The 16,459-nt window shown below is 32.7% G+C and overlaps 1 protein-coding gene across 1 annotated transcript in view; it reads right to left on the bottom strand.

Annotated features, from left to right (window-relative positions):
• Positions 1-16,459, bottom strand: part of YTHDC2 (YTH domain containing 2) — an 83,890-nt gene that overhangs the window by 49,258 nt on the left and 18,173 nt on the right. Inside the window, exons 7-10 of the mRNA XM_043964990.1 lie at positions 14,131-14,287; positions 8,490-8,597; positions 4,873-5,021; positions 3,437-3,572 (exon numbers count right to left, since the gene is read on the bottom strand). Of these exons, the coding sequence (XP_043820925.1) occupies positions 3,437-3,572; positions 4,873-5,021; positions 8,490-8,597; positions 14,131-14,287 (550 nt within the window). The remainder of the gene's footprint in view (positions 1-3,436; positions 3,573-4,872; positions 5,022-8,489; positions 8,598-14,130; positions 14,288-16,459) is intronic.

The raw sequence follows: 16,459 nt of genomic DNA, 5'->3' as shown, positions 1-16,459 counted from the left end.
AAAGGACTCTGCTACATGACGGAATGATCAAGTGGAGGCAACAATAAAATTTTTAAAGAAATAACAGTAGTATTTGAAATCTGTAACACTAGTGAAAAGGAATCAACACTGAAAGATTATCATCTCCTAAATCACATGAATTATTTTCCTTAGCCTAGACTCTGTCTTAATCACAAAATGATAACATATAAATTATAAAAAAGCACCCTGGATACAAAGTTCAGGAAAATGAAAACTTATTTTTACCAGTAATTGGGTGATGTTAGATTCAGAAATCTTTGACTTCAAAGTATTATAGAGGATGACTAAACCATGAGATAATTTCCTCATGGCATTTAAAGAGAATCACATCATTCGTAAAAATGTCATTTCTCATAAAAATCTCTCCATGAGACTCAGATAAATTAAAAATTTTCTATAATGCATTTCTTAGGGACTTTAATAAAATCATTGCTTCTCAAAACAATTTACTCTTATTAAATAACTAAGATCAAATGGGTAATTTCTAAAAAGAATTTGTAATAGAAAACAAAGCAAGACTGATAAAAGTTGATGCATATTAGTACTTATAACTGAAAAATCTGTTAGGACCTTTAATATTCACTTGATCATTTCAAATACATATACTGAATGACTTAATACACACACATACATAGATGCATGCATGCATCTATGTGTGTGTTGGTATATGTGTTATGTATAGGTATACAAACAGCTCTACATACATGTATGATGTATAATATTGTTATATTGTATATATACATATTGATATTTCATAGTACAAATATATGTATTTGCATGCATACATATATGTAAGGTATACAATAAATATAACTATATGTATATATAATGTACTGTATTGTTATTTGTACATACTATCATGTTATATATATAGTATACCACATATATAAAATATATATGTATAATAAAACAATATGGTTGATCCCAGTGATTCCCAAATTCCCACAAAGCTGTATGTTCTCATCCTATTACACAAAATAACTCAACTTCAGCTTCTCTTCCCTTTCAAGTGACTTGACTCCATTAAAGTCTTCTTCAATCTTTTGGTGAGCAGAACAAGGAGAATAAAGAGGTTTATGGAAAAAGGAGGAAGGAAAATAAAAATGCCTCTGGAAAGAAGGTATTCCAACCAAAAGAAAAAAAAAACTAGGAAAAAATATAAAACATGACAGCGAGGAGGATTTACTGAAAAGTAAAAATGGAAATAAAATATAATTCAAAAGTCATCTAAATATATTTATGTTTAAAAGATTGGTTGAGGTTTAGCCATTATGATGCTTAACTTGATCTGACTGTTGGTATTTAATTCAGAGTTTCTAAATTTGATCTATATTATATATGTGACAATGGCAAGTTATTTAACCTCTCAAATGGCTGTTACTTCTGCCCCTATAGTAGTCACTTCATGAAGTTGTTATAAGGAATATTTTGATAATGTGTATAAAATAATTTGTAAGCCATAAAACATTACATTGAAAGTTTAATAATTAAATATTAGCCTTTACTATTTTAATGCAATATGTCTAGAAATAATTGCCAATTAATGTATAAAATCCCATTATTAAAACATATTAAAAATGGGTTTATGCAGTAAAGTCAGTTCTATGCCTAATGGATAGCACACAGCTAACAATACTAATTTTAAGAAATAACCCAGTATAAACTCAATAATAAAACAGTTAACTCTAGAATGGCAATATCTGATTTTGCGGCATCTTCATTATAGGCAAAGTAGGTCACGTATTATGACAATATGTAGCGAATTCCTTCTATTTCTCTCTATTATCATTACCTCATACACTTCAATTACCTATCAAACTAATTTAAACTTCCAAGTCATAACCACTCACCAAAACAATATAAAAAGATACAAGAAGTTGTCAGAAGAAAAGGAACAATCATGCATATGTATATATTAATTTTTTTCTATAGGGTGCCTCAAAATTCTTAAGGCCCTTTTTAAGATACCAGTTTTACAATGCACTAAGGCTTTTGGGATACCTTGTACTTTCAAACTCCAAAAAGTGAAATGTTTTCCTAAAAAATACTCTAAACCTTGAAACTCTATAACTAAAGGCCCAAAACCCATGGATTAAATGGTCTTAGGTGGCTACATATAGACTTTAGATCTTATAGGTCATCAAAAGTCTAAAGATGAGCAGTATCATATGCACTGAGTGAGATACACTCAAAGAGGAAAATGAAGGTACTGAATCTTCCCTATTCCCTTTCTGCAAATACCAGAAAATTTTCCTTTTTAGGAAATGAAACTTAATAAAGAAAAAAAGGTATAAAGCTTACGTGCTGCCCTGTCCTGAATGGAAGATACCAAAGACCCGGGATAAACAAGGGGCAGAGCCAGCCTAGTTTAGCAAACTAGAGTCTAGACCAGGAGTCATAAAACCTGAATTCAAATTCCAATATTGCCACTTATGGTTTCAGGTAAATCACTGGGTAAATCCCTGAGTCTCAGAAAGCACAACATATCAGTGATCTATCTCAAAAAGGGTCAGGAGGTTCAATTGACATAATATATGAAAAGCACTTTATAAACTCTTAAGATTTAACTATAGGCTATTATATTTAAATTGCACCAAGAAGCCCTTACAAAAACTCCCCACAAATCCTCCCATAGAAACTATTTTTTAAAAATATAAATATATTCAAGGAAGATTATGCTCATTATTTCCCCCAATGCCTAAAACTTAGCTGAAATATCTGGGAATGAGTATTTTCATTAAACACATGCATAACTGTATCATTCACACACACCTTTCCCTTTCCTATATGTATACTGGGAGGCAATTCTGACAAATGGGGCACATTGACAGAGGTAAGGGTTGTGTATGGGGCCTAGAACACCAAGACAACATCATGAAGGCAAGTAACTTTCTCATAAGGCATGGAAGAAAGGGACAAGGAGGTGGAAGAGAATAAAGATAAATGAGATTTTTACAAATTTTGTCTAGGGCTCTATAAATAACCTTGAAAATGCATCCTGATATATTATTATAGGTTGCTAGTACTTATCATATTCCACAAACATGATGTGAAGATACCTCATGAACTGAAATATTGCTAACACCATATATTATGCATATAGTATAACTTAGTGTCCCATTTGTCATTTATTAAATTGGCAACTTAGTACATAAATATTTTCCAATATGTTAGTACAAAGAGGTGGTTTCAGAGATATAAATTAAGTGCTAACCACAAATTAACCTTATGATCATAAGGCAGAGACCATGTCTCATTTGTTTTTGTATCCTCCCCATTGCCTTACAGAGTAGGCACTCATATGTCTGTGGAATGAACAACTTTCTGAATATAAATGAAAAATTTCTATATAAACTAAATTTCTTCTATAACATAAATACATGTATTGAGCAATTTATTAAAAGACATAACCTACCGCTAACATTTTCAGTTAAAATAAGGTGAAACACCTGAGCAAAGGCATCGACATCTTTATGCAGCCATATGTCAGAAAGACAAGCATCCATTTCTTTTATTAGCCACGGTTCAAGGCAATTCACATCTTTTTCAGTCTAAAAATGCAAAAATGTTCAAATTAATCTAATGTCTGAAGAGGTAGTTGTTAAGAATGTGATAATCTATAAAAACCATTACTTCAAAACATCTTTAGTAACAGTCAAGTAAAGACAAAGATATTATGACTAGGCAGCTAGGTAACACAATAGATGGAGTGTTGTTGGACTTAGGAGTCAGGAAGACCTGAGTCAGAATACTACCTTGAACACTAACTAGCTGGGTCACCCTTGGTAAGTAATTTAACCTCTCTCAGCCTGAGTTTCCTCATCTATAAAAACGAGGACAATAATAGCTTTTACCTAATAATGTTGTGGAGAAGACCAAATGAGATACATATAAATTGCTTAGTAAACTTCAAAGCAATATGTGTGTGTGTGTGTGTGTGTGTGTGTGTGTGTGTATATATGGGTATGTATGTATGTGTATGTATATGTATGTATATGTATATATACTAGAAATTAGTATTATTATAAGTACAATATATTATACAATAATATAAAACATAAATATAAATAATTTGTACTATGATGATGATGATAATGACATGTTTAGCATGAGTTTAACAACTGGCATTCACAATGTTATCTCTGGACATACAAAGAAGATATAATTCCCAACCAAGAACCATTAAGCTCACAAAGACATGATCAAAAATTACTCTGAAATACTTTAATACTTCAACTGATCTGAGATTTCATTGGTTTGTGTACTTCCTCTAACCACAGAGAACACAACATTTTTAGCAAACAGTTTAATGTGTGCTCTCACCAAAACAATTCATTAGTTGACAGATGATTATGAATTATGAATGAATTTAGCTTGGCTGGACTTTAGACAACAGTTGGCAACAAGTCATACTTAAAGCCTTTCAGACTTGGAACACTTGCCAGGTTTGTATTTTTCAGACACAGTTTTTGTGAATACAGGGTCAAATCTACATGACAATGAAACATTAAAAATAACCAAAATGTCATGGGTTTGAATGTGCTCAAATCACGAATCACACTAATAGAAATGAGTATATTAGTAACACAGTAAATTCAAATCATGAACCATACCTCATAAAAATGAGTATATTAGTAACAGCAACTGCACAAAAATGTAGAATTTTAAATATTTTCTTTTTTCTAAGATTTGATATTAAATGCTTTTTCAAAAAGTAAAGATTCTAGCACCATTTAACTGATGAATTGATCCTCTAAGTTCATAATGAGCAATGATTAGAATACAACTTAATGTTCAGAAAAAATAGAATGAAAATCCTCAAAGTTCCAGTTGAGACAGTAAAAGTCTTACCAGTTGACTGAACACAGCATCACCACCATCATCCAATAAATCATATTCTTCAGTAACATTTGGAACAGTTCTTTGCCTCTGAGATTCAGGTTTGATGCTATTCTCTTGAGCAGAGTACCATTCAGTAAGAGTAGTTTGCTGTTTCTCTTCTAAATCATTTATAAGAGAAAGATTATTTGTCAATATATTCTTTCATTTGCTTTTCAAAATTCATTTCTTTAAAACTATGGCACATGAATAAAACTGGATATTTCTGTGCTAAAAGAAACAAGTGAATTCAGAAAAAGTATTTGTAAATGGATAGAGTGAAATAAACAGAACCAAGAACACACTAACTACAGTAACCCACTAACTACAACAATGTAAACAGAAAGAATAATAAAATGAAGTTTGACGCCAGATTAAAAAAATTGAGAAGATGCACCTTGTTACCCTTCATTGAATATGTGAGGAAGTAAATGTTATGCACATTGTGTCAGATGAGGTCAACTTGGTTTGCTGACCTTTTTTTTTTCTTTTTAAAATCTGTCAGAAGAGAAAAATTGATATGTAGGAAGGTATATTTGGAAATGAATGTGATATAAAATCCAAAATGTATCAATTTTTAAAAAAGAAAACTTTAAAAATTTATCCACTTAAATAATATAAATGCAGTGACATTAAAAGCTATGCCCTAAGCTATTAATAGCTCCCTTAAAGTTCGTGTCATTAATTGGATTTAAAATATTAAACTGTACTCATAAAAGGGAAATTTGAAATGTTGGAGGGGAAGTAGAAAAATTGAGACACTAATGCACTGTTCATGGAATTATGATCTTGTCCAACCATTCTGAAGAACAATTTGGAACTAAGCCCAATGGGCTAAAAAAATGTACATATCTTTAACTCAGAAATACCACTACTTAGGTTTGTATCCCAAAGAGATCAAAGAAAAGGGAATAGGACCTATTTGTATGAAATATTCATACCAACTCTTTTTGTGCTGGAAACAAACTGGAATTTATGGGGATGTCCATCAACTGAGGACTGGCTGAAAAAGTTGTGGTACATGATTGTGATGAAATATTACTGTATAGGAAATGATGAGGATACTTTCAGAAAAACCTGATCAAACTTACATGAATTGATGCAAAGTGAAGCGAACATAACCAAGAGAACATTGTACACAGTAACAAAAATATTATAAGGATCACCAACTGTGAAATACTTAACTACTCTGATCAAGACAATGATCCAAGACAATTCCAAAGGACCCATGCTGAAAAATGCTATCTATCACCAGAAAAAACTGATGAAGTTTGAGTGCAGACTGAAGCAAACTTTAAAAATTCTCTTTATTTTTATTGGGGCTTTTTGCATGTTTTCTTTTGTAACATGGCTAATATAGAAATGTCTTTTGCATGACCACATGTATAACATGATATTGCTTATCTTCTCAAGGGGTGTGGGAGGGGAAGGAGGGAGGGAGAAAATTTGGAACTCAAAATTTCTTAACAAATGTCAAAATCATTTTATATGTAATTGAAAAATATTTGGTGAAGCAAAAATATTTTAAATATACTCATAAATTAAAACATTTTCCTATGAATGATGTTCTCAGATTTGAAACTATCTGACAATCCATCCTAGTAATAAGGTATCTGTGATAAGCCAGGCAAAAATCCCAAAAGGAATTTTTCAAAAGTACAAAATTCATTTCTCAATGGCTAAGTGATGAAAAGATATGAGCAAACATTTCTAGAAACACAAATTATCAAAACAATTTACCAGAAAAAGTATTAAAACTAATCATTGAAAACCTGCAAATTAAAAAAATTTTGAATTACTAGATATATCCACTAAATTAATAAAGGTGCTTAAAAGCAATAAAATTCAAAGTTGGAAAGGCTGTGGTGAAATAAGTAAATCATTACATTATTGGTATAAAGTAGTATCATCTTTTTTGAAAACATTATGGCAATATATAAGCCACAAAACTTCATACTCTTTAATGCAGTGTTACAATTAGAACTCTATTCTGAGGATGCTACTGAAAGAGGAAGAAAAAGCAATTTTTAAAAGTATATTCAGAGTAGTTTCAGTCATGATAGTAAAATATTGGAAGTAACCTAGACATTCAACAATTCAATGCACAAGTATTTATTAAGGATCTGCTTCATGCCAGCCACTGTGTTAGATGCTGGAAATATAAAAACAAAAGATAGTCCCTGACTTCATACAGCTCATATTCAACTTTTGTTGTTGTTATTGTTTAATAAATTGTCTGACTCTTTGTGACCCCATTTGGGGTTTTCTTGGCAAAGATACTGGAGTGGTTTGCCATTTTCTTCTCCAACTCATTTTACAGATGAGGAACTGAGGCAAATAAGGTTAAGAGATTTGCCCAGGGTAACATTGCTAGTAAGTGTCTGAGGCCAGATTTGAACTCAGGGAGATGAGTCTTCTTGGTTTCCAGGTCAATGGTTTATCCATTGCATCACCTATCTGTCCCATAGTCAACTAGAGGAATACAATCTATTCATAGACAAATAAATGGAAAATGTATATAAAATAAACACAGAAATAAGGAAGTAAAAAGTATGATGATGTAATAGAATATTATTGCACCACAGAAAATTACAAATGTGAACACAAAGAAAGATGGGAGCCCTTATAAAATATGATATAGAATAAAGAAAACACAATCACAACATACATACTGACTACAACTATGTAAAACAAAATATTAGTCACAAAAAAATGGGCTAAAAGGAACTACAGATCAGAAGGAGAGGAGTCAAACACAATGTTTATATTATCATTTTGTTAAGGTAAATATATATATATGTATATATATATGTGTGTGTGTGTGTGTGTGTATTTTACAAATATAGGAGTCTTGCATATAAAAGAGCTTAATAAATTTTGAACTAAAATTGTAAATAGTGGGTTTATGGCTATATATACAATCAATCACATTATTTCATTTGTGTATGCTGAATGTCTGCTTTTCACTGATGGGCGCCAAATTTAGAATTTTCAATGAAAATACTTAAAACACTCCAAAAAAATTCTATGAACATGAATAATGAAGTTATATAAGAGAAACGTCAAATTCTAAAAACTGAAGCTAAGGTCAAATTGTAAGCCTTCTTAGAACTATATCAAAACAGAAGACAAAACATTCATAATATCGTAGGATTTATAAATGAAGGAGCCTTTAGAAATAATCCAAACTTTTCATTTTATCATAACCAGGACTGTAAATATAACAACCATTTCCAGGATTGTAAATCCTAACAGCGAAGACAGAATCTGTGGGAGATGTCCTTGTCCCTAACATGCCTTCCTTATCTATCCCCAGAGCAAGATCAATTTCAAGCCAAAATAATTACTTTCTGGCTCACATTTCTTTTCCAGTTAAGTATAGTCAATCTTCCCCATTCCTCATGTCACCCAGCAAGTTAGCAGTCATACAGGAGGGCATGGTTTTGGCTTATGTTAATAGGTGATTATCAGCATTTATAACAAACAAAAACTAAAGAAAAAAATATTTTAACTTTACTTCTTTCTGTAATGTGTATTGTTTAAAAAAAAACAGTAAACATCTGTTTACATTCTTTGTAAGAAAAACTCACCTCGCTGTTTTTCCTTTTTGTATTTTAACATTTCTTTGTTTGTGTATCCTGTACTTCTTAAAATGTCTTCCAGAAACATCTCTTTTACTTCAAATGGTCTTCCCTGTACTGAATAACCAAAAAATATTTTTTTCTCATTAAGTAAATTAGAAGTATTTTACCTTTTTTCCACATGATCCCAACATTAAGACATTTTTTTAGAAACTGATTTTTAAAAGGAAAATCAATGGTTTAAAATTATCTTCATTCTTTATAAAGTTTTTATACTTTCTTTTTTAAAACAAATATTCTTTACTTCATCACCTCAATAAGGCATAGAAATCCTGGGCTGCTGAAGACTATGTTAGCAGAACAAAAAACTCTGGCAGGTCCTGGAAAGACTCTACAGCCCTAGTCACTATCTAGATAGTTACCTTAGCAGTACACTAGCTGCTAGGCAATGAATTCTTTGGCCACAGAAACCTACTGAAATGAAGAAAAATGTAAAATATTCTTTATCTTATAAGACTACCTTCCATTTCTGCAGTAATGGAGGAAAAGTAGTTAAAAGGGGGTCAAGAGGGCTAACAATCATAGTCTGGGACATTAAGTTAATTACAGATCTCTAAATGTGAGACCTTTGTTCACTGATAAATATGGGAAAGTATCTGTGTAGAAACTATAATAAACCCTATTAAAAATAATCCAAATCACTAATAAGAGGGATACAAATTAAAATGTTTCTTGGGCTCTATAATAAAAAAAGAAAAATGAACAATTGTTGGAAGGGTTGTGGAAAGCCAGGCACCCAAATGCATTCTTTGTGGAGCTGTGAATTAGTTTAGCAATTATGGAAAACAATTTGAAATAGACTATATTTATTTCATGGAATACAAGTCTCTGAAGGCATAAAGTTTAAGGTCAAAGTTCAATGGAAAGAAATAACTTCTATGAATGTAGCATTTTAACAACAAAGCAAACTAGAAGTAATGTAAAACAGTGTGGTGTCAAACTCAAATATAAACAAGGGCTACTATATTGTATGTATTTTTATTTTATTAAACATTTCCCAATGATATCTTAATCTTAATCTTAGGTTGTATTTGAATGTGATGAAAGAGCTGCCAAAGAAATATGTGACTGAAAAGTAGGTACAAAGATCAAAAATAGGAATAACAATAACAGATAGGCAGACCAGATGTTCTTTTGGTATCCACAGAATGTCAACAGATCTAGAGCAAGGTCTCTAACACATTGGGTGGGCCTCTTTTGGATGGTTTGAAAGTAAGCATGGATAGGAGTTGTACACTTTTTTATGCTACACATCATAGGAGGTGGAAGAAGTATAAAAATAAATGGAATGACAAATTCTGCAAACTATTATATTTTCATATTATATTGTACTTCACAGATAACCCTTGATTACTTTTGTTATTATGCAGTCCTGATAGTAAGTAAATTACAAACAGTACTTTTTCTTTTTTTCTTTTTTTTTTTTTAAGTGAGGCAATGGGGGTTAAGTGACTTGCCCAGGGTCACACAGCTAGTAAGTGTTAAGTGTCTGAGGCCAGATTTGAACTCAGGTACTCCTGAATCCAGGGCCAATGCTTTAACCACCAAACAGTACTTTTTAATATTTTTATAAAATGGCCTGGAAAAAGACATAAGTGGAATGCATATAAAATTTGCAGATAACACAAAATTGAGAAGAAATGGCAAAAATTCCAGAAGAAAACTGAAATCAACCAAAATTTAAAATAAATAAATAGGAATAAGTATAATTAAAATTTTTAGGATTAAAAAAATATATTAAAATGCCAAAAGCAATGAAAATGAAAAAAGAAATTATGCAAGATTTTTTCTTTTACTTGTGTTTAGACATCTAAACATTCAAAGAAATTAAGCAAAATAAAAAATGCTAAGAAAATCACAGGATCAAAGATCTTAAAGTAAAATATTGTACCTTAACAGGTGTAAAAAAAAAAAGACAAATCAATTGCTAGTCAATAAACATTTATTAAGCACCTACTATCTGCCGAGCACTATACTAAGCCCTGGGAATAGAAAGAAAGGCAAATGATAGTCCCTGCTCTTAAGCAGCTCACAGTCTAATAGGGGAGATAATATGAAAACAGTTATGTAGAAATAAGCTACAAACCGGATAAATTAGAGATAACTTAAAAGCCTTGATAGAAACACTTCCTAGCAATTAAAACTATTCAAAAGCTGATTTTTCTTATTTTTAAAATTCTTATTTATTTTTCTATTCATTCATCCATTTACTTACATTTGTTCATGTTATTTATTTCTTCGCACACTCCATTTCTGAGGCAAGGGATTAAAATGACTGAACTACTACGCAACTGAAATTATTACTTAAAGCTCTTGGGTTGATTACATTTTTTTTTTGGTTGATTACATTTTTAAAACTGAAAGTACAAATTATTTAAAATTAAAACTTTTTTCTCAGTTATGCAGAAACAGGAGGTAGAAATAAATCAATACAAGACCAGAAAACAATTTATTAATATAAACTGACCAAGAAAAAAATAATCTATTTTTTCCCTGACCTATGCCATTCACAAGGATGAATTATTCAGAATGGTACCTATGAACCCTTTGGTTACATATTAGCAAAGAAGGGCAAAACATTTAGTCCATGAAATTTTAATTCACATAAATTTTCAGTTGAATAAAAAATGTTATGTTTGAAGATAAAATCCATCTCCCTAAAATAAGCCCTAAACCTCAGTTAGAATTTGGTTCATGTTATGCAGCTCCATAAAATTAAATAAAGAATGTTTCTATAACTGCCCACCTTATCATTAGCTGCCTCAGTGCAGCAAAGCCCAAAAGGTGTCAGGCCGGGGCAGCTAGGTGGCACAGTGGATAGAGCACCGGCCCTGGAGTCAGGAGTGCCTGAGTTCAAATCTGGCCTCAGACACTTAACACTTACTAGCTGTGTGATCCTGGGCAAGTCACTTAACCCCAATTGCCTCACTAAAAAAAAAAAAAAAAAAAAAAAAAGGTGTCAGGCCTATTTTCAGACACACCAGGCTGGTGTGCCTACAGAAGTGGTGGGTTCTTCCATAATTGTTTGACTTCAAGCAAAGCCTGCATAATGACTTATTACATATGTTGTAGATGTGATTCTTGTTCACATATAGGTGAGAGTTTTAAGGTCCCCACCAAATCAGAGATTCTCTAAGTATTTATAACAAAAAATTTTTAAAAACCCATAATTCTGTAATGAATCAATCAGTGAATAGTTATTAATCCAACACTGCATCAAGATAGTGTAAGAAATATGAAATACAGACCAGGACATTGGCCTCAAGAAATTGAAGGACATGGGGAAACAAAACTAATCTACATGAAATAATTAAAGACTAACTACATACAAAACCATGTGACATTATATAACTACTTATAGAAAGAAAAACTTAGTGTTTACTGGATGAAAACCCATCAGAGGAGAGACAAAACTATAATCTCTCTCAAAGAAGGATCATATGATCTAGAGCTGGAAGGGATGTTAGAAGCCATTTGTTCCAACCCCTTCATTTTACAGATGAGGAAGGAAACTGAGGCCCAGGAAAATTAGGTAACTCGCATAAGGTCACAAAGGTGGTATCAGGAGATGGAATTTGAATCCAAGTTGGCTGACTCCAGAGGTTTAATCTTTCTATTAAACTATGACAAAAATACCACAACTGTTAATTTTGGACAAAGCTGGTGAAAATTCTAAAAATGCTAAAATTTCTAGTGACTTATCAATGTAAATGAAGTAATAAACAAGGAAGCCTGAGGAAGAAACAAGAGGTAGCCTGTCTCAGGTAAACTGCCATAACCACTACCACCACCATATCTGGGTCACCGCCTCCCTTCATATTTAAAAAAAAAAAAAAGCAACCCACAACCCTGAGACCAAAAGCCCAGGGAAAAAGCAGTGCCCCTAGACCACTGGCCCTGCTTTCACTTTAGCCAGGGTGCCATCAACAAGGGAAACAATGCCCTCCAAAAGAATGAATACACCATCCTTGCCACTACCAACAAAAACAGCTGACAAAATGCTATGAGCAAGCCTGTTAAGGCTAAGAGCTTCAAGAAAAAAACTGCTCACTCTGTCCCTGGTCCTACTTCCAAGGTTCCACTAACCACCAGTCAAGAAATTAACTCTTTGGACATATGACCTACCCACTGCCTTGGAAATCTGGGCAGCCCCTGCTTCAGCCAGTTACTGAAGGCCTGAAAAAGTAAGTCCTCACTACCAAACTCTCACTTTCAAATGGTTTAACCTAAGAAATAGTTTTTTATCAGTGGAGATAACACTAAAGAAGATGCATTAACATCTATTATTCTGCTGTACCCTTAGAACCACTGGGTCTTTCCATATGACTTGCAGCTGAAATTTCCTATATGTATTGTCTTCTGCCTTTTAGAATGTGAGCTTTGTGAGAGCAGGAACTATCTTACTTTTCTATTTGTATCCCCCAAAATTAACAGAGTGCTCTGCACAGACTAAGCACTCAATACATCTTTCATTCCTGCTGCTACCACTTTAATTCTAGCCTTCATTATGTCTTACCTGAATCATTCAAATAGACTCTTAACTTGTGTTCTTACCCCATATTGCAAACTACAGAAAAATCAATCCTAAGCACAGATCTGTACACATCATTTCCATAACTCAAAAAGAAGTTCCCTATAGCTTTTGTATTAGAAATTGAAACTCTGCATCTGACGAAGTCTTCCACCTTCCTATCTCAATTCATCTGCCCAAAGTCTTCTCTTACTACTTCCCTTCATACTCTCTTCCCCAGAGAAACTAGAATACTATTTTCCAAACCTATTCTATGCCACCATCTAACTTTTTTTTTTTATTTTGGTGGGGCGATGAGGGTTAAGTGACTTGCCCAGAGTCACATAGCTAGTAAGTGTCAAGTGTCTGAGGCCGGATTTGAACTCACGTACTCCTGAATCCAGGGCCAGTGCTTTATCCACTGTGCCATCTAGCTGCCCCTACATAACTTTTTAAGCTACTCTTTATTTCTAAAATGCCCTTATAATCCTTGCCCCTTCTGGATACATCCTTCAAGGCCCAAATCAAATGTTACCTCCTACATGGATATTTCCCTGATCTGATTTCACCCCTTTCCCTCACAGAAATAATCAGTTCCAACTATGAACTTCCATAGTACTTCTTATGACATATTTTGTACCTTCTAGTAGTTCTTATTCATCATCTTTGTATATCCAACATTGCTTTCTACATGGTACAAATTTGTAAAGTGTTTGCTAAATTAGTGAATGAAAGCCAAAAAAAAAGTCATTTTCTAAAATCTAATTCAGGGTAATAGGATTTAAGAAAAATAATGGGCAACATTTGGGTATAGTTCAGAGAGCACTGGCCTGGAACTTAAATATCCTGAGGGTACATTCAATTCCTCTGTCTTCTCATTGCCACTGCACTAGAACCTATTCCTATACTAATTCTACTTAACTTTGAATATGACACAGATAGGGCTAAGGTGATTTGGAATTTGCAAAAAATAGATTTTACTTCCAAAGTTTCGATAAAGAATATTTAATAATGATGTCCATAATAGTTTTCCCTGAGATGTTTTATTTAAAAGTTTGATCATATTTCATATTTACTTACTGTATATCACTGGGCAACTTCCAAAATATCTTATAAAGAGATTCACATCCAAGGCAGCACTGGAAAGAATTAGTTTCAAAGTTGGATGCTTCTGTAACAAGTCTCTTAACTTTGTCAGTAAAAAATCACTGAATCGATCTCTTTCATGCACTTCATCCTGAATCAAGAAAAAAGAAAAATAAGTAACAGTTAAGATATTACATTCAGTAATGATCTCTTTTTGCTGTGCTACTTTTTGATTATTAAAAAGTAGGCTAAAAACCGCAGCAATTCAGATAAACCAGTGAGGAAAGCCAATTTGAATTAGTGAAAATTTAAATCAAATATTTGAAAAGAAACATTTTATTAAATTAGTTCTCTACAGGTACTAGTTTGTACCTGTAACAATCATTGTAAATCATTTTTCCTAGAAACAACAAAAAACATAAACTTCTATCAATCTATAGTCAAATTAATAAAAAAATTAAATTTAACAAAGTGAAAATTAAGTTTTTTACTTTATACCCCAACAATATTACTTAAAAAACTACTATTGAGTTAACATCACTAAAAATACCTTTAAATATGGACTCTAGATAAGGGAAAGTATGTACAATATACTGAAAATGCACAGGCTCTAAAGTGAAAGGACTTGCATTTCAATTCCAGGTCTATTACAGTATAATGCTGGACAAGTTGCTTAATCTCTCTTCACCTCAAAAAAAATGAGGGGAGTTTATGACACTCTCTCTGAGGACCCTACCAGGCATAAATTTATGATCCACTGATTTAATTATGAAATAGCTGTTTTCTGTTAGTTTATCTCATGGTAAACGTTTATGATTCTGGGACACAGTAACACTTTATTCTGTGATAAGCCACAGAAAACCAATTACTTAATTCTCAGGTAAACCAGTGGCAGGGAGGGAACATTTACTGAGTACCTACTATAAGCCAGGCACATGGTGAAGCACTTTACAAATATCTCATTTGATCCTCACAACCCTTATTATACCCATTTTACAGTTGAGTAAACTAAGGCAGCCAGAGGTTAAGTGACTTGACCAGGGTCACACAGCCAGTAAGTATCTGAGGCTGGATTTGAATTCAGGTCTTCATGACTCCAGGCCCAGAACTCTATCCACTATGCCACCAGCTGTCCTTATCAGTTGCCAGTTAGTTTAGATGATTTGAATATTTGAATAGAGTAAAAGTTTCAATGCCTACACAAGTAAATTAAGATTCACTATCTTCCATGGCCAAAGATAATACTCCAAAGGTGTCTAGAGTACAAATATATCTATAAAAAGTTTCCAATTATCTAAATGCCAAATCTGATGATCTATTCTCATCTCTCATCCTTCTTGATCTATCTCTACAGCATTCAATGCTGCTGACCACCCTCTCCTTCCATGTGCTCATCTTCTCCTAATAGTATTCTCTTAGTTCTCCACCTATCTACCCAATCACTCCTCAAACTCCTTTGTTAGCTCTTTATCCATATGAACTCTCTAACTGGGGTTGCACGTGGATTCTTAGAAGCAAATAAAGGGGATAAGTAACTTGGGGATAGAGCTTAGGGAAGGTGAGAGGGAAGGCAGCTAGGTGACACAGTGAATAGAGCACCAGCCCTGGAGTCCAGAAGACCTGAATTCAAATCAGGTCTGAGATACTTACTAGCTGTTTGACCCTGGGCAAGTCACTTAACCCCTTATTGCCTAAAAAAGAAAAGAAAAGAAAGAAAAAAGAAAATCACAACTAAACAAAGTACATGAATCTCTCTGATGGTCATTCCTTAGCACAATTTTCTTATATAAAAAAGGACAGACAAATTATATCAATATAATTTTCCATAAAGTATGTTAAGTAATGTCTTACAATTTTATTAATCATAACAAAAACAACTGGCATTTATTCAGTGCTTCACGGCTTGAGAAGCACTTTAAAAGTATCTCATTGATCCTCACAACCCTACAAGGTAGGTGCTCTTATCATTCTCACTTTACAGATGAAGAAATTAAGGCTCAGAGATGTTAAATAACTTTCCCAGGATTACCCAGATAGTAAATGTCTGTGACAGGATTTGAACCCATATCTTCCTGTCTCCTACAATTTTAATCTTCTTTTAAATATAATGCAAGAAATAAACTCATTTTTAAAACATTAGAAATCATCATATGTAACTGCAATAAACAAACATTTCTCTCTTTGGAGGGATGGGGTCTATGATTTAATCAATATAGGGATGTCCTGGTATGAAAATATCCTCTAACCACATAGATCAATAACTCACTCTATAACTTGAAACTTAAAGAGTTTCCTGAGGCAGTGAGAGATAAAAAGAATTATC

This window comes from Dromiciops gliroides, chromosome 1 (assembly GCF_019393635.1).
Source record: "Dromiciops gliroides isolate mDroGli1 chromosome 1, mDroGli1.pri, whole genome shotgun sequence".
Taxonomy (NCBI): Eukaryota; Metazoa; Chordata; class Mammalia; order Microbiotheria; family Microbiotheriidae; genus Dromiciops; species Dromiciops gliroides.
This window is presented reverse-complemented; position numbering and strand designations above follow the sequence as displayed.